Here is a 20,747-nt window from a genome sequence, read left to right on the forward strand (position 1 = left end):
CCTAACAGAAATCTCAGAAACCTCCTATGCTGTGGTCTTTACATTTAACGTGATTAACATCAGCATGCCAGAGAACCCTGTGCTCAGAAGCGACACCAACCAGCAAGTGCAGCACACCATCAATAATGCGGTAAACTTCAAAAATGAACAGTGAAAAAAGGATTAATTGCAATGTCAGTCTTCCCCAGAAACTGATGAATGGTTTGATTTTTCTCCTGCAGCTGAACACTCTTCTGAATGACCCTAGCAGTCCAACTTTACAGCCCAAGTCATCAAACTTCACGTAAGATACAAATTGACATTGCAACTCTTCATTTTGTCTCCATACATTTTAGCTCATCAAAGTAATCGAAAACATTTATAATTATTATTAGCTATGTAATTTTCATAAATTATGATTCAATATAGATTGAAATCCTTAAACAGTATTTTTGTTTGTTCTGCAGGAGCACTTCAAACCAGATTGATGGCAGAATGGAATACACCTTCCAGGATGGAGATGCCATACAACCAGTCAGTTTCCTAAATGAGCTTCGTTTACCGACCACTACAACAGTGCTTCCAAAAACAACAACCAGTTTTTCTGTTACTACTCCCAACCTCATGTAAGTTTTGGTTTACTATTTTGAAAACAATCAAAAACGCAGAAGTTATTTTATTGTAAAAAATTGATGTGTACTAAACAAAAGTGGTTTTATTTACAGATCTGGTTCAGCAGTGGTCACAAGCAAACTGGTGTTCAACTCCTCATCTCCAGTCCCCAGTGAATCTCTGGTCCTCAGCGCTATCATTACTCTCCGTAATTCCAGAGAGCCACAGCTGAATGAATTAGTGAAGGTGGTGAATGTCACCTATGAGAGTAAGTGTCATCATTTTCATTTCAAAAGCTTTGAAATGAGATTGGGTCCAACAATGTATTACAGGTTTTTGGCAAATCTTAAAATTTCTATTTTTTTCCTAAAAGAAATCTCAGAAACCTCCTATTGTGTTGTCTTTAATGTATTACAGGTTTTTGGCAAATCTTAAAATTACTATTTTTGTTCCTAACAGAAATCTCAGAAACCTCCTATGCTGTGGTCTTTACATTTAACGTGATTAACATCAGCATGCCAGAGAACCCTGTGCTCAGAAGCGACACCAACCAGCAAGTGCAGCACACCATCAATAATGCGGTAAACTTCAAAAATGAACAGTGAAAAAAGGATTAATTGCAATGCCAGTCTTCACCAGAAACTGATGAATGGTTTGATTTTTCTCCTGCAGCTGAACACTCTTCTGAATGACCCTAGCAGTCCAACTTTACAGCCCAAGTCATCAAACTTCACGTAAGATACAAATTGACATTGCAACTCTTCATTTTGTCTCCATACATTTTAGCTCATCAAAGTAATCGAAAACATTTATAATTATTATTAGCTATGTAATTTTCATAAATTATGATTCAATATAGATTGAAATCCTTAAACAGTATTTTTGTTTATTCTGCAGGAGCACTTCAAACCAGATTGATGGCAGAATGGAATACACCTTCCAGGATGGAGATGCCATACAACCAATCAGTTTCCTAAATGAGCTTGGTTTACCGACCACTACAACAGTGCTTCCAAAAACAACAACCAGTTTTTCTGTTACTACTCCCAACCTCATGTAAGTTTTGGTTTACTATTTTGAAAACAATCAAAAACGCAGAAGTTATTTTATTGCAAAAAATTGATGTGTACTAAACAAAAGTGGTTTTATTTACAGATCTGGTTCAGCAGTGGTCACAAGCAAACTGGTGTTCAACTCCTCATCTCCAGTCCCCAGTGAATCTCTGGTCCTCAGCGCTATCATTACTCTCCGTAATTCCAGAGAGCCACAGCTGAATGAATTAGTGAAGGTGGTGAATGTCACCTATGAGAGTAAGTGTCATCATTTTCATTTCAAAAGCTTTGAAATGAGATTGGGTCCAAAAATGTATTACAGGTTTTTGGCAAATCTTAAAATGACTATTTTTTTTTTCCTAACAGAAATCTCAGAAACCTCCTATGCTGTGGTCTTTACATTTAACGTGATTAACATCAGCATGCCAGAGAACCCTGTGCTCAGAAGCGACACCAACCAGCAAGTGCAGCACACCATCAATAATGCGGTAAACTTCAAAAATGAACAGTGAAAAAAGGATTAATTGCAATGTCAGTCTTCCCCAGAAACTGATGAATGGTTTGATTTTTCTCCTGCAGCTGAACACTCTTCTGAATGACCCTAGCAGTCCAACTTTACAGCCCAAGTCATCAAACTTCACGTAAGATACAAATTGACATTGCAACTCTTCATTTTGTCTCCATACATTTTAGCTCATCAAAGTAATCGAAAACATTTATAATTATTATTAGCTATGTAATTTTCATAAATTATGATTCAATATAGATTGAAATCCTTAAACAGTATTTTTGTTTTTTCTGCAGGAGCACTTCAAACCAGATTGATGGCAGAATGGAATACACCTTCCAGGATGGAGATGCCATACAACCAGTCAGTTTCCTAAATGAGCTTGGTTTACCGACCACTACAACAGTGCTTCCAAAAACAACAACCAGTTTTTCTGTTACTACTCCCAACCTCATGTAAGTTTTGGTTTACTATTTTGAAAACAATCAAAAACGCAGAAGTTATTTTATTGTAAAAAATTGATGTGTACTAAACAAAAGTGGTTTTATTTACAGATCTGGTTCAGCAGTGGTCACAAGCAAACTGGTGTTCAACTCCTCATCTCCAGTCCCCAGTGAATCTCTGGTCCTCAGCGCTATCATTACTCTCCGTAATTCCAGAGAGCCACAGCTGAATGAATTAGTGAAGGTGGTGAATGTCACCTATGAGAGTAAGTGTCATCATTTTCATTTCAAAAGCTTTGAAATGAGATTGGGTCCAAAAATGTATTACAGGTTTTTGGCAAATCTTAAAATGACTATTTTTTTTTTCCTAACAGAAATCTCAGAAACCTCCTATGCTGTGGTCTTTACATTTAACGTGATTAACATCAGCATGCCAGAGAACCCTGTGCTCAGAAGCGACACCAACCAGCAAGTGCAGCACACCATCAATAATGCGGTAAACTTCAAAAATGAACAGTGAAAAAAGGATTAATTGCAATGTCAGTCTTCCCCAGAAACTGATGAATGGTTTGATTTTTCTCCTGCAGCTGAACACTCTTCTGAATGACCCTAGCAGTCCAACTTTACAGCCCAAGTCATCAAACTTCACGTAAGATACAAATTGACATTGCAACTCTTCATTTTGTCTCCATACATTTTAGCTCATCAAAGTAATCGAAAACATTTATAATTATTATTAGCTATGTAATTTTCATAAATTATGATTCAATATAGATTGAAATCCTTAAACAGTATTTTTGTTTGTTCTGCAGGAGCACTTCAAACCAGATTGATGGCAGAATGGAATACACCTTCCAGGATGGAGATGCCATACAACCAGTCAGTTTCCTAAATGAGCTTCGTTTACCGACCACTACAACAGTGCTTCCAAAAACAACAACCAGTTTTTCTGTTACTACTCCCAACCTCATGTAAGTTTTGGTTTACTATTTTGAAAACAATCAAAAACGCAGAAGTTATTTTATTGTAAAAAATTGATGTGTACTAAACAAAAGTGGTTTTATTTACAGATCTGGTTCAGCAGTGGTCACAAGCAAACTGGTGTTCAACTCCTCATCTCCAGTCCCCAGTGAATCTCTGGTCCTCAGCGCTATCATTACTCTCCGTAATTCCAGAGAGCCACAGCTGAATGAATTAGTGAAGGTGGTGAATGTCACCTATGAGAGTAAGTGTCATCATTTTCATTTCAAAAGCTTTGAAATGAGATTGGGTCCAACAATGTATTACAGGTTTTTGGCAAATCTTAAAATTTCTATTTTTTTCCTAAAAGAAATCTCAGAAACCTCCTATTGTGTTGTCTTTAATGTATTACAGGTTTTTGGCAAATCTTAAAATTACTATTTTTGTTCCTAACAGAAATCTCAGAAACCTCCTATGCTGTGGTCTTTACATTTAACGTGATTAACATCAGCATGCCAGAGAACCCTGTGCTCAGAAGCGACACCAACCAGCAAGTGCAGCACACCATCAATAATGCGGTAAACTTCAAAAATGAACAGTGAAAAAAGGATTAATTGCAATGCCAGTCTTCACCAGAAACTGATGAATGGTTTGATTTTTCTCCTGCAGCTGAACACTCTTCTGAATGACCCTAGCAGTCCAACTTTACAGCCCAAGTCATCAAACTTCACGTAAGATACAAATTGACATTGCAACTCTTCATTTTGTCTCCATACATTTTAGCTCATCAAAGTAATCGAAAACATTTATAATTATTATTAGCTATGTAATTTTCATAAATTATGATTCAATATAGATTGAAATCCTTAAACAGTATTTTTGTTTATTCTGCAGGAGCACTTCAAACCAGATTGATGGCAGAATGGAATACACCTTCCAGGATGGAGATGCCATACAACCAATCAGTTTCCTAAATGAGCTTGGTTTACCGACCACTACAACAGTGCTTCCAAAAACAACAACCAGTTTTTCTGTTACTACTCCCAACCTCATGTAAGTTTTGGTTTACTATTTTGAAAACAATCAAAAACGCAGAAGTTATTTTATTGCAAAAAATTGATGTGTACTAAACAAAAGTGGTTTTATTTACAGATCTGGTTCAGCAGTGGTCACAAGCAAACTGGTGTTCAACTCCTCATCTCCAGTCCCCAGTGAATCTCTGGTCCTCAGCGCTATCATTACTCTCCGTAATTCCAGAGAGCCACAGCTGAATGAATTAGTGAAGGTGGTGAATGTCACCTATGAGAGTAAGTGTCATCATTTTCATTTCAAAAGCTTTGAAATGAGATTGGGTCCAAAAATGTATTACAGGTTTTTGGCAAATCTTAAAATGACTATTTTTTTTTTCCTAACAGAAATCTCAGAAACCTCCTATGCTGTGGTCTTTACATTTAACGTGATTAACATCAGCATGCCAGAGAACCCTGTGCTCAGAAGCGACACCAACCAGCAAGTGCAGCACACCATCAATAATGCGGTAAACTTCAAAAATGAACAGTGAAAAAAGGATTAATTGCAATGTCAGTCTTCCCCAGAAACTGATGAATGGTTTGATTTTTCTCCTGCAGCTGAACACTCTTCTGAATGACCCTAGCAGTCCAACTTTACAGCCCAAGTCATCAAACTTCACGTAAGATACAAATTGACATTGCAACTCTTCATTTTGTCTCCATACATTTTAGCTCATCAAAGTAATCGAAAACATTTATAATTATTATTAGCTATGTAATTTTCATAAATTATGATTCAATATAGATTGAAATCCTTAAACAGTATTTTTGTTTTTTCTGCAGGAGCACTTCAAACCAGATTGATGGCAGAATGGAATACACCTTCCAGGATGGAGATGCCATACAACCAGTCAGTTTCCTAAATGAGCTTCGTTTACCGACCACTACAACAGTGCTTCCAAAAACAACAACCAGTTTTTCTGTTACTACTCCCAACCTCATGTAAGTTTTGGTTTACTATTTTGAAAACAATCAAAAACGCAGAAGTTATTTTATTGTAAAAAATTGATGTGTACTAAACAAAAGTGGTTTTATTTACAGATCTGGTTCAGCAGTGGTCACAAGCAAACTGGTGTTCAACTCCTCATCTCCAGTCCCCAGTGAATCTCTGGTCCTCAGCGCTATCATTACTCTCCGTAATTCCAGAGAGCCACAGCTGAATGAATTAGTGAAGGTGGTGAATGTCACCTATGAGAGTAAGTGTCATCATTTTCATTTCAAAAGCTTTGAAATGAGATTGGGTCCAAAAATGTATTACAGGTTTTTGGCAAATCTTAAAATTTCTATTTTTTTCCTAAAAGAAATCTCAGAAACCTCCTATTGTGTTGTCTTTAATGTATTACAGGTTTTTGGCAAATCTTAAAATTACTATTTTTGTTCCTAACAGAAATCTCAGAAACCTCCTATGCTGTGGTCTTTACATTTAACGTGATTAACATCAGCATGCCAGAGAACCCTGTGCTCAGAAGCGACACCAACCAGCAAGTGCAGCACACCATCAATAATGCGGTAAACTTCAAAAATGAACAGTGAAAAAAGGATTAATTGCAATGTCAGTCTTCCCCAGAAACTGATGAATGGTTTGATTTTTCTCCTGCAGCTGAACACTCTTCTGAATGACCCTAGCAGTCCAACTTTACAGCCCAAGTCATCAAACTTCACGTAAGATACAAATTGACATTGCAACTCTTCATTTTGTCTCCATACATTTTAGCTCATCAAAGTAATCGAAAACATTTATAATTATTATTAGCTATGTAATTTTCATAAATTATGATTCAATATAGATTGAAATCCTTAAACAGTATTTTTGTTTTTTCTGCAGGAGCACTTCAAACCAGATTGATGGCAGAATGGAATACACCTTCCAGGATGGAGATGCCATACAACCAGTCAGTTTCCTAAATGAGCTTGGTTTACCGACCACTACAACAGTGCTTCCAAAAACAACAACCAGTTTTTCTGTTACTACTCCCAACCTCATGTAAGTTTTGGTTTACTATTTTGAAAACAATCAAAAACGCAGAAGTTATTTTATTGTAAAAAATTGATGTGTACTAAACAAAAGTGGTTTTATTTACAGATCTGGTTCAGCAGTGGTCACAAGCAAACTGGTGTTCAACTCCTCATCTCCAGTCCCCAGTGAATCTCTGGTCCTCAGCGCTATCATTACTCTCCGTAATTCCAGAGAGCCACAGCTGAATGAATTAGTGAAGGTGGTGAATGTCACCTATGAGAGTAAGTGTCATCATTTTCATTTCAAAAGCTTTGAAATGAGATTGGGTCCAAAAATGTATTACAGGTTTTTGGCAAATCTTAAAATGACTATTTTTTTTTTCCTAACAGAAATCTTAGAAACCTCCTATGCTGTGGTCTTTACATTTAACGTGATTAACATCAGCATGCCAGAGAACCCTGTGCTCAGAAGCGACACCAACCAGCAAGTGCAGCACACCATCAATAATGCGGTAAACTTCAAAAATGAACAGTGAAAAAAGGATTAATTGCAATGTCAGTCTTCCCCAGAAACTGATGAATGGTTTGATTTTTCTCCTGCAGCTGAACACTCTTCTGAATGACCCTAGCAGTCCAACTTTACAGCCCAAGTCATCAAACTTCACGTAAGATACAAATTGACATTGCAACTCTTCATTTTGTCTCCATACATTTTAGCTCATCAAAGTAATCGAAAACATTTATAATTATTATTAGCTATGTAATTTTCATAAATTATGATTCAATATAGATTGAAATCCTTAAACAGTATTTTTGTTTGTTCTGCAGGAGCACTTCAAACCAGATTGATGGCAGAATGGAATACACCTTCCAGGATGGAGATGCCATACAACCAGTCAGTTTCCTAAATGAGCTTCGTTTACCGACCACTACAACAGTGCTTCCAAAAACAACAACCAGTTTTTCTGTTACTACTCCCAACCTCATGTAAGTTTTGGTTTACTATTTTGAAAACAATCAAAAACGCAGAAGTTATTTTATTGTAAAAAATTGATGTGTACTAAACAAAAGTGGTTTTATTTACAGATCTGGTTCAGCAGTGGTCACAAGCAAACTGGTGTTCAACTCCTCATCTCCAGTCCCCAGTGAATCTCTGGTCCTCAGCGCTATCATTACTCTCCGTAATTCCAGAGAGCCACAGCTGAATGAATTAGTGAAGGTGGTGAATGTCACCTATGAGAGTAAGTGTCATCATTTTCATTTCAAAAGCTTTGAAATGAGATTGGGTCCAACAATGTATTACAGCTTTTTGGCAAATCTTAAAATTTAAATTTTTTTTCCTAAAAGAATTCTCAGAAACCTCCTATTCTGTTGTCTTTAATGTATTACAGGTTTTTGGCAAATCCTAAAATGACTATTTTTTTTCCTAACAGAAATCTCAGAAACCTCCTATGCTGTGGTCTTTACATTTAACGTGATTAACATCAGCATGCCAGAGAACCCTGTGCTCAGAAGCGACACCAACCAGCAAGTGCAGCACACCATCAATAATGCGGTAAACTTCAAAAATGAACAGTGAAAAAAGGATTAATTGCAATGCCAGTCTTCACCAGAAACTGATGAATGGTTTGATTTTTCTCCTGCAGCTGAACACTCTTCTGAATGACCCTAGCAGTCCAACTTTACAGCCCAAGTCATCAAACTTCACGTAAGATACAAATTGACATTGCAACTCTTCATTTTGTCTCCATACATTTTAGCTCATCAAAGTAATCGAAAACATTTATAATTATTATTAGCTATGTAATTTTCATAAATTATGATTCAATATAGATTGAAATCCTTAAACAGTATTTTTGTTTGTTCTGCAGGAGCACTTCAAACCAGATTGATGGCAGAATGGAATACACCTTCCAGGATGGAGATGCCATACAACCAATCAGTTTCCTAAATGAGCTTGGTTTACCGACCACTACAACAGTGCTTCCAAAAACAACCAACAGTTTTTCTGTTACTACTCCCAACCTCATGTAAGTTTTGGTTTACTATTTTGAAAACAATCAAAAATGCAGAAGTTATTTTATTGCAAAAAATTGATGTGTACTAAAAAAAAGTGGTTTTATTTACAGATCTGGTTCAGCAGTGGTCACAAGCAAACTGGTGTTCAACTCCTCATCTCCAGTCCCCAGTGAATCTCTGGTCCTCAGCGCTATCATTACTCTCCGTAATTCCAGAGAGCCACAGCTGAATGAATTAGTGAAGGTGGTGAATGTCACCTATGAGAGTAAGTGTCATCATTTTCATTTCAAAAGCTTTGAAATGAGATTGGGTCCAAAAATGTATTACAGGTTTTTGGCAAATCTTAAAATGACTTTTTTTTTTTTCCTAACAGAAATCTCAGAAACCTCCTATGCTGTGGTCTTTACATTTAACGTGATTAACATCAGCATGCCAGAGAACCCTGTGCTCAGAAGCGACACCAACCAGCAAGTGCAGCACACCATCAATAATGCGGTAAACTTCAAAAATGAACAGTGAAAAAAGGATTAATTGCAATGCCAGTCTTCACCAGAAACTGATGAATGGTTTGATTTTTCTCCTGCAGCTGAACACTCTTCTGAATGACCCTAGCAGTCCAACTTTACAGCCCAAGTCATCAAACTTCACGTAAGATACAAATTGACATTGCAACTCTTCATTTTGTCTCCATACATTTTAGCTCATCAAAGTAATCGAAAACATTTATAATTATTATTAGCTATGTAATTTTCATAAATTATGATTCAATATAGATTGAAATCCTTAAACAGTATTTTTGTTTGTTCTGCAGGAGCACTTCAAACCAGATTGATGGCAGAATGGAATACACCTTCCAGGATGGAGATGCCATACAACCAATCAGTTTCCTAAATGAGCTTCGTTTACCGACCACTACAACAGTGCTTCCAAAAACAACAACCAGTTTTTCTGTTACTACTCCAAACTTTATGTAAGTCTTTTTTTTTTGAGAACAATCAAAAGTGGAGAAGTCATTTTATTGCAAAAATTTGATGTGCATTAAACAAAAGTGGTTTTATTTACAGATCTGGTTCAGCAGTGGTCACAAGCAAACTGGTGTTCAGCTCCTCATCTCCAGTCCCCAGTGAATCTCTGGTCCTCAGCGCTATCATTACTCTCCGTAATTCCAGAGAGCCACAGCTGAATGAATCAGTGAAGGTGGTGGATGTCACCTATGAGAGTAAGTTGCCATCATCTTCACCTGAAACGTTTTTTAAAATATTGAAGTGTCCAATTTTGACCCAATTAAAAAATAAATAAATAAAAATTTACTTTTATATCCAAACAGAAATCACAGCAACCTCCTATGCTGCCATCTTTAAGTTTAATCTGAGTAATATCATTATATCAAAGGATCCTGAGCTAAGAAACGACACATACCTACAAGCTCAGGGTGTCATCAATAATGCGGTAAGCATACAACATTAGCTAAGTAAAGGTTTTAGCTCCAATATAATTGTTATACTCCAGAGTTTCGTGAATGTTTAATTTTTCTTCTGCAGCTGAACACTCTTCTGAATGAACCTGGCAGAGCAACTTTAAATCCCAAGTCATCCAACTTCATGTAAGATGCAAACAGACTTATTGTATATCATGTGTGCTCACATTTTACATTATTAAGTGCATTTACTAAAAAAAAACCCCAAAAAAACATCTTTGCACATATGGATCCTTAAAAAATATCTTCTGTTTTTCCTTCAGATGCACATCAAATCAAATTGATGGCAGGATGGATTACACTTTCCAAGATAAAGATGCCATTCAACCAGTCAGCTTCCTAAATGAGCTTGGTTCACAGACAGGTTTGTCAAAACTGGCAATGGTTTGCATATGTTGTAATTGTAGAAAAAATGCAAGCTTCCTCCATTAATCATTACTTGCTTTTACAGTCTTAACAACAGCCAGTACTCTGACAACTACTCCACTGATAGTGTAAGAGCTGTGACTTCACTCTGTTTACTTTTTTCTTTAATTTTTATTTTTATTTCCTGCCATAATGTATATTATTTATCATCTTTGTAGGCGTGGCAGAGCACTTATATTCATTCGCCTCGTGTTTGTCACACTGGGCCCCCTGCCAGAAAAAGATAAGATTCTTGAGGTGGTCGACGCTCTGCTGAAACCACGTCTCTCAACTAAACAAGACACCACAACACAAGACCTGAGTGATACTGTGAGCTTTGCCGGTGTCAATTATACGAGTGAGTTTTTCTCTCCTGGCTTCTTTTTGTTCTGAATATGTTTTTAAAATTCTAATGTTGTAGCTCTGTAGCTTTTATAGCTTTTTTTGAAGAAAAATTAAGCAAAATTAACAAATAAATAATGTTAAGGATAAGGAATGCATTAGTGAAATTTCACCACCCACATATAACCACACAACTAATTCATTTTATTATATATTTTTAAGAAATAAATGAGACAGCCTATGCTCTCAACTTTGGATTTGAAATCAGCAATATAACCATGACTGAGAAACTTGAACTCCGGAATGGCACCCACCTGGTGATCCAAGACTCTATAAACTCATTGGTGAGTTGGAGACATTTCAATAGAGTAGTCTTTTACAAACACTTTTTTTCCCTTCTTCTCTCTCTCTCTTTCTTTCTTTCTTTCTTTCTTTCTCTCTCTCTCTCTCTCTCTCTCTCTCTCTCTCTCTCTCTCTCCCTTTCTTTCATTTATCTATCTCATTAACCTCTACATATTTATAAACAAATTCATCTAATTTTTTCAGCTGGGCAAGATCCTCCTCGGTAACTCCTCAGCTCCTCTCATTAAGTTCCAAGCAGCTGATTTCACGTAAGTTCTGACTCACTTTTTACTTTGATTTGAGCAAATATGTCCTGATGACTCTTCGTTGTTGTTAGTTGGGAAGTTTTTGTGATTAAAAAATAATTTTTAGTCATTGACTTTAGTTTCTCATTGTACATTTTAATCTCCCCACAGCGGTAATTCTACTCTAATTCAGGCCAAAGTAGAGTATGTTTTCTCACCAAGTGACTTCCCGGAACCCAGCATCTTTGTTAAACTTCTCCAACTTAACGAAGGTATTACCATATCCACACCTGCTGCACTGTCAACCATCTGTGACCCCACAGTTTATATGGCCAAACTGACAATCAGATGTTAAACCATTTTTTTAAGTTGTCATGCTTTATATGTCTTCAAAAACACCAAATGTTGTAATTGAAAGTCTGATTCTCCTTCATTAATTATTATTTTATTTTACAGCGAGCACAACTTCAGCACCCATCTTGTAAGACCAATGAATGATTTGTTTTAAAAAGCTAGTTGTTTTAATTTTCTGTTTATATTCCAATTATTTATCTTTTTTTTTTAATGCAGGATTAAGAAGGGAATTATTAGGATTCGTCTCGAGTTTATCACACTGGGCCCAAGACCAAGTGAGAATAGTGTTCTAGGGGTGGTTAAAGAGATACTGGCCACAAATCTCACAACTAGACTAACCACCAGAACAGTAAGCGTGAGTGAACCTGTGGCCTTGGCGAATGTCCAATATTTGGGTGAGTTTTGCTCTATTTTCATGCTCCGTTTTTGTTGTGAATATAACATTTGTATGCAAATGGTGTATCTGTTGTAATCATGTAGTCATTGTTTATGACTTCCTTTGAAGGGAAATAATAATAATTATAAAAAGTCAATAATTATCCATAAAGACAATTGATAATGAAATACCATGACCCATATATATTCATACAACTTATATTTGTCATATATTTTAAAGGAATGAATGACACTGCCTACGCACTCATCTTTGAATTTGAAATCAGCAAAGTATCACTGACAGAGGTAAAAAGGAATGAAACCTATCAAACAATCCAAACGAAGATAAATGACTTGGTGAGTTGGAGACGCTTGGATATTGTTGTCCTGGAATTGTCCTATTTTAATCATTAACCTATTGTTTTTTAATTGATGCACTCTACAGCTGATCCAGATCCTAAAAGACCCATCAGTTAATCTGCTCATTCCAGCCAAATTCAGGTGAGTTCTGATCCCCTGTTTTTTACTTTGTCTTGAGAAGAAATGTCTAAATGAATTGAAGAAAACTGCTTTTATGATACATAGGTGAATGAGTGGTAAAATCATTTTTAGATATTTCCTTTTGTTTCTCATTGTACGTTTTAATCTCTTCACAGTGAGAATAGCACCATGATCGATGCCAGTGTTACGTACGTTTTCTCACAACATGACAAAAACACGGCTGCCGGTTTCCTGGTCGGTCAACTTTTCACCGTTTTTACCACACCAGCTCCAAACACCATGAACCCTACAATCTCAAACAACGGTACAAACGTAGCATGGATTGTAGCTATCAAACTGACAATCAGATGTTAAACTTCCATTTTTTTAAGTTGTCATGCTTTATATGTCTTGCTTCAAAAACACCAAATGTTGTAATTGAAAGTCTGATTCTCCTTCATTAATTATTATTTTATTTTACAGAGATCACAACTTCAGCACCCATCTTGTAAGACCAATGAGTGATTTGTTTTAAAAAGCTAGTTGTTTTAATTTTCTGTGTTTATATTCCAATTATTTATCTTTTTCTTTATGCAGGATTATGAGGGCAATTATTAAGATTCGTCTCGAGTTTATCACACTGGGCCCAAGACCAAGTGAGAATAGTGTTCTAGGGGTGGTTAAAGATATACTGGCCAAAAATCTCACAACTAGACTAACCACCAGAACAGTAAGCGTGAGTGAACCTGTGGCCTTGGCGAATGTCAAATATTTGGGTGAGTTTTGCTCTATTTTCATGCTCCGTTTCTGTTGTGAATATAACATTTGTATGCAAATGGTGTATCTGTTGTAATCATGTAGTCATTGTTTATGACTTCCTTTGAAGGGAAATAATAATAATTATAAAAAGTCAATAATTATCTATAAAAGACAATTGATAATGAAAAGCCATGACCCATATATAGTCATACAACTTATTTTTGTCATATATTTTAAAGGAATGAATGACACTGCCTACGCACTCATCTTTGAATTTGAAATCAGCAAAGTATCACTGACAGCGTTACAATGGAATGAAACCTATCAAACAATCCAAACGAAGATAAATGACTTGGTGAGTTGGAGACGCTTGGATATTGTTGTCCTGAAATTGCCCTATTTTAATCATTAACCTATTGTTTTTTAATTGATGCACTCTACAGCTGATCCAGATCCTAAAAGACCCATCAGTTAATCTGCTCATTCCAGCCAAATTCAGGTGAGTTCTGATCCCCTGCTTTTTACTTTGTCTTGAGAAGAAATGTCTAAATGAATTGAAGAAAACTGCTTTTATGATACATAGGTGAATGAATGGTAATATAATTTTGGGATATTTCCTTTTGTTTCTCATTGTACGTTTTAATCTCTCCACAGCAATTATAGCACCGTGATTGAGGCCAGTGTTACGTACGTTTTCTCACAACATGGCAACAACACGGCTGCCGGTTTCCTGGTCGGTCAACTTTTCACAGTTTTTACCACACCAGCTCCAACCACCATTAACACTACAATCTCAAACAACAGTACAAACGTAGCATGGATTGTAGCTATCATTGTCCCCTGTGCTATTGTCATCGGGCTCGTACCTTGCTGGATTCTCCTTTGCGTAAGTATTATGATGACTGAATGTCAAATATGTGCGTTGGCAGTGAAGCGATTAATGACAAGAGACATGTATTATTCTTACGGTAAAAACAGACATAGATCTGCCTTTTAAATGTGGTATGTAATTGTGTATGTACAGCTCTATAAAATTCCCTTCCATGATGCTAACTCTCACATTGTCTGTTTATGTGCTTAGTGTTTGCTGTGTGGTTGCTGTGCAGCAATCAGGAGACGTCGGCACAGAAGACGGTCGTACAATGTGCAGTACACAACTCGAAACAGCATCTTCTAGAGATATTCAAGAACAAACTTTGATACTTACAATATTACTAATTTCCCTGTATTGCTTGGCATACAGAACCTCTTTACATGGGATGCAACTGTGATTTAAAAAACAACAACAACAACTTCTATTTAAGGAATGATTTTATTTATTTAAAAACTGTTATGTAAAGTAATTATAATCTTGTTTTATAAATGAAAGATTTATTTGGTAGTATGTATTTAATGTGAAGGGAAAAATGTAGAATGTGTTGATCACTTCTTTATTCACACTTTATTTACTTTATCTAAAATAATATATTGTACCCTAATGATATTTAGGTACAAATTCACAATTAATGTTTTAAGACTGTGTAGTTAAAAACTATAATTTAATAAAGACAAGTCAATATCAATTTGAGAACTTTATTGTATCCATAATTGTTGGTATATACAATAGAGAGCTTTACAGTTTTAATATGTTGGAAAATTAATTTGAGCCCATCCTACCAGTCTTTACTGTCAGAATTATGATGATTGATAAAACATCTTCAACACAAATTAACATCCCATTTCCAATACACTAAATGGAGTGTCAGCCATTTTATAGTGCTGTCTGGCTTCTTTGAATGAACGAATGAATGAATGATGCATTTTATATAGCACTTTGTGTATTGCTGTACACCCAAAGCGCTTTGCAATCATGTGGGGGGGTCTCTCTTCAACCACCATCAGTGTGCAGCATCCACTTGGATGATGCGATGGCAGCCACAGTACAACGGTGCTACAATTGAACAATTTGTGAACAATTTAACAGACATAACTGAAAACATCACAGCACTGAAAACAATCGGCATTTAGTTCTATTTTTCATATACAGGTAGTACATTTCTGACTTAAGATCTGGTAGACATTCTTGAATGGCTAACATCACAGCACATATGTGGATCTAACATATTTGAGTTGAAAAATAATACATTTAAATATAAAATAATTATTTTATATACACAGGGAATTGGCTTGGTAACGAGCTTCCAGTAGGTAAATACATACATATACAGCAGAGGTCCTCAGCGTGCACTGTATCACTTCATATACCAGCCATCCCATCCCCACTTCTTCGGTAAAGGTAGGCATGTAGCCTACATAAAATATATATTTTTGTCCTATTATTGATTTATGGCAGAACCAATGCGAGTAAGAAACAGAAGAGAATGGGAATGATAACATGTGTTGAAGGTTGTGCTGCACCCACAATTAGTTACACCACGCTGTGAAGTTTATTCTTCCTCTTTAGGTTTTACTTCATGATTTGGGCTGTTTTGGAATGTACAGTAAAAAAAAAAATATATATATTATAATAATCGGAGTACATTTCTGAGGACAGACCATCAAAACCAGATAATGTCTCTTGAAAACGGGGGTGTGCCTTCACCTTATTTATTTTTACTGTGTATGTGTGTAGCAAAGTGATTTAGTACAGCCTTTGGCACCTCTGAAAGACATTTTGTTCTTTTTCTGAGAACTCTTTTGACATCTCACTATGGGAACCCGCCCCTAACCTGTTGTACAGGATCAGGTCCACATTCACTACAGCTTCTCCAAATAGATGGTGAGATGTCACGCTTTGAAGGAATTAGGTGTAAAGATAAACCAGGATGGCTTCCTCTCTTTGTGGACCCTGTGGAACTAAACACCTCTAAATGCTCAACAGAAATACATTTAAGGTAAAGGTAAAGTATTGACTGTTTTGCCAAGCTATGTGAGGATATGGATGTTATATTTAGGCTGACTTCAGTGATGTGTTCAGAGGGGGGCTGCAAGGGCCCCGTTTGCTGTTGAACTAAAGGCCTTTTGAAGCAAAGCCTTTATTATGAAGAAAAGTAGGCGTAACAACAGTAAACAACAGCTGAGTTTCAATATGTGAGGCAAAGCAATAAATATATGAATGTCACAAAATCACTTTGTTCCTCTGAAACAGAGCAGAATGCTGCAGTCTGACCAATCCGAAGTTTCGCCAGGTATTATATTTACTGTCTGATAGTGGGATATTACCAACATGATTTATTATATACCTTTTTGGAACAGAATTCCTGGGGAAATCAATCCCATAAAACTGAATTAACTTATGAACTACAATTACAGCTGATTTAAAATGAAAGACTTTTCTTTATTTAAAACAGCACAAATGATTTTCTTTTTCATTTCTTTTATTATTTTTAAAAAACTCAAATCATGGCTAGTCTAATAATAAATAAAGAGGCTACGTAATGCAATTTTATTGGTAGCTTTTTGCACAATGACTCAATGATTTGATGCATTTGATGTGGGTTGGGCTTTGGCTTTGGCCTAACTGGCTTTACAAAACAAAACAGAACAAAACTAAATAAAATAAAACACATTTCTGATTACGTGTTAATCTGTTAACCTAGAAAACAGATTACAAATAAAATACAAAAGCTTCAATCCCTGTTAAAATAAACAGGAAAAAACGAACAAAACAAACCTCCCTACCATGCTCCAACTTAACTATGGTCAGGAAGAAAGGAGCCAAACGTAACAATCATAAATCACAACTTAATAGTTCATTTAATTCAACAGAAAACAACAAATGTCTCATTTAGCGATTCTTTTTTTTAGTTTTTGAAAACTCAAATCTTGGCTATGATAAAAATAAATAAATAGGCTGTGTAATACAATTTTATTGATAGTTGCATTTTGCAAATGACTCAATGATTTGATGCGGGTTGGGTTGTGGCCCAACTGGCTTTACCAGTTCCATGCTGTGACAGTTTAGCAACAGATCTCTGCCACTTCAAAACAAACAACAGACAGATCAAAAAATTTGACTGTTCAGTGAGTCAAAATTTCATATGGTCTTATGTTGCTTCTTGTTCAGCTGGTAGACCACCTATAAACAGTTTATGGAATACATATATTTTTCTATCTCTGATGCATTCATAGCACTAAAAACATTGAAAGGGTCTGCCACTAAAGGAGCTATTTCTATCCCCTTTTATCTCTTGTCTTTATGATTCACGCAGGGGTTCTCACAGACCATTATGTGTGTTTATTTTATGATAATCCCCTTTGTTCTAATTGTCTGCTACAAGCATGCCTGTCTCTGCAGCTGGGTATTGTCTGTAGCATGGTGAAAGAGATGAAGGGAACGAAATAGGATAGTGGTTGCCATTGAATAGGTCATATAGGATCCATGCATTAAATGTATAAAAGATACAGTAACAAATGACAGCAACAATAAAAGAACAATAAAATGTATACGGTAATATTATAAACACATACACACGGGCTCTCATTTCATTAGATTTTTTTCATTCAGTTCTAAATGCACTAATCTCTGGACTTTTGGTGGTACCTAGGATAGCAAAGTCCACTAAAGGAGGTAGAGCTTTTTCACATTTGGCTCCCAAACTCTGGAATAGCCTTCCTGATAACATTCGGGGTTCAGACACACTCTCTCTGTTTAAATCTAGATTAAAGACACATCTCTTTAGCCAAGCATACACACAATGCATTTTATAATCTTGCACTGCAGTTATATCTGATCAAATGTACATTATTATTATTCTTTAGCTTGGGTTGAGCAATTTATTTTTGCTTAGATGGAACAGCAGCTACACTAATCATGTCTCTGCTTGTCTCTACGTTTCTGCCACGGGATTAACATCCGTGGTAGCCAGGAATTACAGAACTTCAGTCTGGATCTAACCATTACATGATCTGAGATGACCGAACACCTGAGATGGAGGATCAGCGTCGGGAGATGACGTATGTGTCCCTGATCGTAGGCAGAGGCCAAACACCTGGATGAACGCCAGAGACAGATCCCCATTGAGGACCCCGCCACTTAGACAGCCATCGGAAAAGACCACTGGAACCAGCTGAGCCCATTCAATCTGACTTGCTGCAGTTTGGAACTGAACTGCTGGTTCGTTTGGCCAGAGGAGAATTGGCCCCCCGACTGAGCCTGGTTTCTCCCAAGGTTTTTTCTCCATTCTGTCACCGATGGAGTTTTGGTTCCTTGCCGCTGTCGCCTCTGGCTTGCTTAGTTGGGGACGCTTCATTTCCAGCGATATCGCCGACCTTATTGCAAAGACACTATTTAAACTTATTGACACATTATTTTCCTTTTTTGATATTGTGCAGTGCTTTGACACAATTTGCATTGTAAAAAGCGCTATATAAATAAAGGTGACTTGACTTGACTTGCTGACTGGGACAAAATTTCAGGCCGGGAAATCTCACGCTCATCCAGGCCATCCCATAAACCCACAACAAAATTTGAAACCACGGACAACAATATTTTTTGTATGACCATCATCATCATCATCACATAAAAAAGTTTAAATCCCTAGGCTGAAGCTGTGCAAAATAATTTAAAGGTTATCACTTGAACTTCCATTTTCCTTTTTAGTCTTTTCATTTTCCCTTACATCTCTCTGTCCCTTGTGTGTTTACTTTTTTCACTATTTTTTTCATCAACACATCTCCACCTTGTTGCAAAACAACATCATCATTATAATTTGTTTTTTGTCCTAAGGAAAATTAACCAAGGTATTATTAGGCCTATGGTAAAAGTAAAAGTATGGTAAAAGTTTTTTTTTAGCAGACTGATTACCAGTTGTAAAACGTACTAGGTTACCTATGTAACCCAGGTTCCCTGAAGGGAACGAGAGCTGCATCCGAAAACGCTATGGGGAACGCCTTCAGCGTGACCACGCTCTGAATATTACCTGCAATCAGTCAAAAATAGAAGGGCGAGGCGTCACGGGCGGGGTGACGTCACGACCAGGAAGTATATAAGCACGTGCGGCGGAGCCGGCGTCAGCTTCAAGTCATGAAGCAAGTGCTGACAGGGATGCCGGAAGTGTGGCTACGAGACGCAGCTCTCGTTCCCTTCAGGGAACCTGGGTTACATACGTAACCTAGTACGTTCCCTTCCAGGAACTTCGAGCTGCGTCCGAAAACGCTATGGGGAACGATATACCAGCGCTGCCACACTGACAAGTCCCTGCCTGATGTCAGGACGAAAGGACGGAAGAGCCTGGAGTGGCTCGAATGTCGAGGTCATAGAACCTGGCAAATGTCAGGGGCGTGGACCATCCAGCAGCGTTGCAGATGTATGCAGGGAGACACCTGCAAAGAAGGCCTTGGAGGCCGCCACACCTCGTGTTGAGTGTGCTCTGACTCCCAACGGCGGGGGACGTTCAGAGGCCTCATACGCCAGATTAATGGCATCCACTATCCACCTACTAAGAGTGGACTTCGAAGCAGGAAGCCCCCTCTTAGGCGGACCAAAGCACACAAGCAATTGGTCCGACTTCCTCCACAGGGCAGCTCTGTGGATGTACGTGCCCAGTGCTCGCATACAGTTGTGCCTTTCCTGGTCTGGCTCCCCGAAGGGAGGAGGACAGAAGGCCTGGAGTACGACCGGCTGTGGTAGGACTGTTGGAACCTTCGGTACGCACCCCACATGGGGGTAGAGAAAGACTTTCGCCGAACCGGGCGCAAAGTCAATACACAAAGGGGCCGCAGACAGGGCCTGAAGGTCACCCACCCTCCTCAGAGAAGTGATGGCCAACAAGAAAACAGTCTTAATGGTGAGGAGTCTGTCCGAGATCTCCTCAATAGGCTCAAATGGTGCCACGCACAGAGCCTCCAGTACCACAGCCAGGTCCCACGTGGGGACACGTGATCGTACAGGCGGCTTCAGCCTCAGTGCACCGCGGAGGAAACGTGTAACTAGGGGGTGTCTACCCACTGTCTGGCCACTACTAGGGGCGTGGTATGACGAAATAGCTGCCACGTAGACCTTAATAGTGGAGTGGGTTAACCCTGCGGAGAAACAGGCCTGCAGGAACTTCAGAACTGCGCGAATCGGGCAGTTGACTGGGTCGAGCTGGCGGTCCCCGCACCAAGAAGTGAAGAGTTTCCACTTCAAGGCGTACAGTTTCCTCGTGGAGGGAGCTCTGGATTGGAGGATGGTCTCGACAACCTCGGTTGACAGACCGGAAGCTATGAGTTGTGCCCCCTCAGGGGCCATACCCACAGCTTCCACAACTCCGGGCGAGGGTGCACTATGGTGCCCCTGGCCTGTGAGAGGAGATCTCTCCTGATCGGCACCGGCCACGGGGTGCCGTCGAGGAGAGAAATCAGGTCCGAGAACCATACTCGGCCCGGCCAGAACGGTGCTACTAACAGT

The 20,747-nt window shown here is 37.9% G+C and overlaps 1 protein-coding gene across 1 annotated transcript in view; it reads left to right on the forward strand.

Moving 5' to 3' along the window:
- Positions 1 to 15,101, forward strand: part of LOC306873771 (uncharacterized protein) — a gene marked incomplete at its 5' end in the record, with an annotated part of 29,251 nt that extends 14,150 nt beyond the window's left edge. The window contains 59 exons of the mRNA XM_079423252.1: positions 9 to 130; positions 222 to 283; positions 447 to 605; positions 705 to 859; positions 1,051 to 1,172; positions 1,264 to 1,325; positions 1,489 to 1,647; positions 1,747 to 1,901; positions 2,010 to 2,131; positions 2,223 to 2,284; positions 2,448 to 2,606; positions 2,706 to 2,860; positions 2,969 to 3,090; positions 3,182 to 3,243; positions 3,407 to 3,565; positions 3,665 to 3,819; positions 4,011 to 4,132; positions 4,224 to 4,285; positions 4,449 to 4,607; positions 4,707 to 4,861; positions 4,970 to 5,091; positions 5,183 to 5,244; positions 5,408 to 5,566; positions 5,666 to 5,820; positions 6,012 to 6,133; positions 6,225 to 6,286; positions 6,450 to 6,608; positions 6,708 to 6,862; positions 6,971 to 7,092; positions 7,184 to 7,245; positions 7,409 to 7,567; positions 7,667 to 7,821; positions 8,014 to 8,135; positions 8,227 to 8,288; positions 8,452 to 8,610; positions 8,710 to 8,864; positions 8,973 to 9,094; positions 9,186 to 9,247; positions 9,411 to 9,569; positions 9,664 to 9,818; positions 9,927 to 10,048; positions 10,141 to 10,202; positions 10,340 to 10,440; positions 10,528 to 10,570; positions 10,661 to 10,839; positions 11,046 to 11,167; positions 11,370 to 11,434; positions 11,582 to 11,682; positions 11,867 to 11,891; positions 11,981 to 12,159; positions 12,381 to 12,496; positions 12,585 to 12,640; positions 12,796 to 12,944; positions 13,103 to 13,127; positions 13,217 to 13,395; positions 13,618 to 13,733; positions 13,822 to 13,877; positions 14,033 to 14,264; positions 14,460 to 15,101. Coding sequence (XP_079279378.1) covers positions 9 to 130; positions 222 to 283; positions 447 to 605; positions 705 to 859; positions 1,051 to 1,172; positions 1,264 to 1,325; positions 1,489 to 1,647; positions 1,747 to 1,901; positions 2,010 to 2,131; positions 2,223 to 2,284; positions 2,448 to 2,606; positions 2,706 to 2,860; positions 2,969 to 3,090; positions 3,182 to 3,243; positions 3,407 to 3,565; positions 3,665 to 3,819; positions 4,011 to 4,132; positions 4,224 to 4,285; positions 4,449 to 4,607; positions 4,707 to 4,861; positions 4,970 to 5,091; positions 5,183 to 5,244; positions 5,408 to 5,566; positions 5,666 to 5,820; positions 6,012 to 6,133; positions 6,225 to 6,286; positions 6,450 to 6,608; positions 6,708 to 6,862; positions 6,971 to 7,092; positions 7,184 to 7,245; positions 7,409 to 7,567; positions 7,667 to 7,821; positions 8,014 to 8,135; positions 8,227 to 8,288; positions 8,452 to 8,610; positions 8,710 to 8,864; positions 8,973 to 9,094; positions 9,186 to 9,247; positions 9,411 to 9,569; positions 9,664 to 9,818; positions 9,927 to 10,048; positions 10,141 to 10,202; positions 10,340 to 10,440; positions 10,528 to 10,570; positions 10,661 to 10,839; positions 11,046 to 11,167; positions 11,370 to 11,434; positions 11,582 to 11,682; positions 11,867 to 11,891; positions 11,981 to 12,159; positions 12,381 to 12,496; positions 12,585 to 12,640; positions 12,796 to 12,944; positions 13,103 to 13,127; positions 13,217 to 13,395; positions 13,618 to 13,733; positions 13,822 to 13,877; positions 14,033 to 14,264; positions 14,460 to 14,555 — 7,004 coding nt within the window. The 3' untranslated portion in view covers positions 14,556 to 15,101. The remainder of the gene's footprint in view (positions 1 to 8; positions 131 to 221; positions 284 to 446; positions 606 to 704; positions 860 to 1,050; positions 1,173 to 1,263; positions 1,326 to 1,488; positions 1,648 to 1,746; positions 1,902 to 2,009; positions 2,132 to 2,222; positions 2,285 to 2,447; positions 2,607 to 2,705; positions 2,861 to 2,968; positions 3,091 to 3,181; positions 3,244 to 3,406; positions 3,566 to 3,664; positions 3,820 to 4,010; positions 4,133 to 4,223; positions 4,286 to 4,448; positions 4,608 to 4,706; positions 4,862 to 4,969; positions 5,092 to 5,182; positions 5,245 to 5,407; positions 5,567 to 5,665; positions 5,821 to 6,011; positions 6,134 to 6,224; positions 6,287 to 6,449; positions 6,609 to 6,707; positions 6,863 to 6,970; positions 7,093 to 7,183; positions 7,246 to 7,408; positions 7,568 to 7,666; positions 7,822 to 8,013; positions 8,136 to 8,226; positions 8,289 to 8,451; positions 8,611 to 8,709; positions 8,865 to 8,972; positions 9,095 to 9,185; positions 9,248 to 9,410; positions 9,570 to 9,663; positions 9,819 to 9,926; positions 10,049 to 10,140; positions 10,203 to 10,339; positions 10,441 to 10,527; positions 10,571 to 10,660; positions 10,840 to 11,045; positions 11,168 to 11,369; positions 11,435 to 11,581; positions 11,683 to 11,866; positions 11,892 to 11,980; positions 12,160 to 12,380; positions 12,497 to 12,584; positions 12,641 to 12,795; positions 12,945 to 13,102; positions 13,128 to 13,216; positions 13,396 to 13,617; positions 13,734 to 13,821; positions 13,878 to 14,032; positions 14,265 to 14,459) is intronic.
- Between the last annotated feature and the right edge of the window lie 5,646 nt (positions 15,102 to 20,747).

The sequence above is a fragment of the Barbus barbus genome (assembly GCF_936440315.1).
Source record: "Barbus barbus genome assembly, chromosome: 8".
NCBI classification, from domain to species: domain Eukaryota; kingdom Metazoa; phylum Chordata; class Actinopteri; order Cypriniformes; family Cyprinidae; genus Barbus; species Barbus barbus.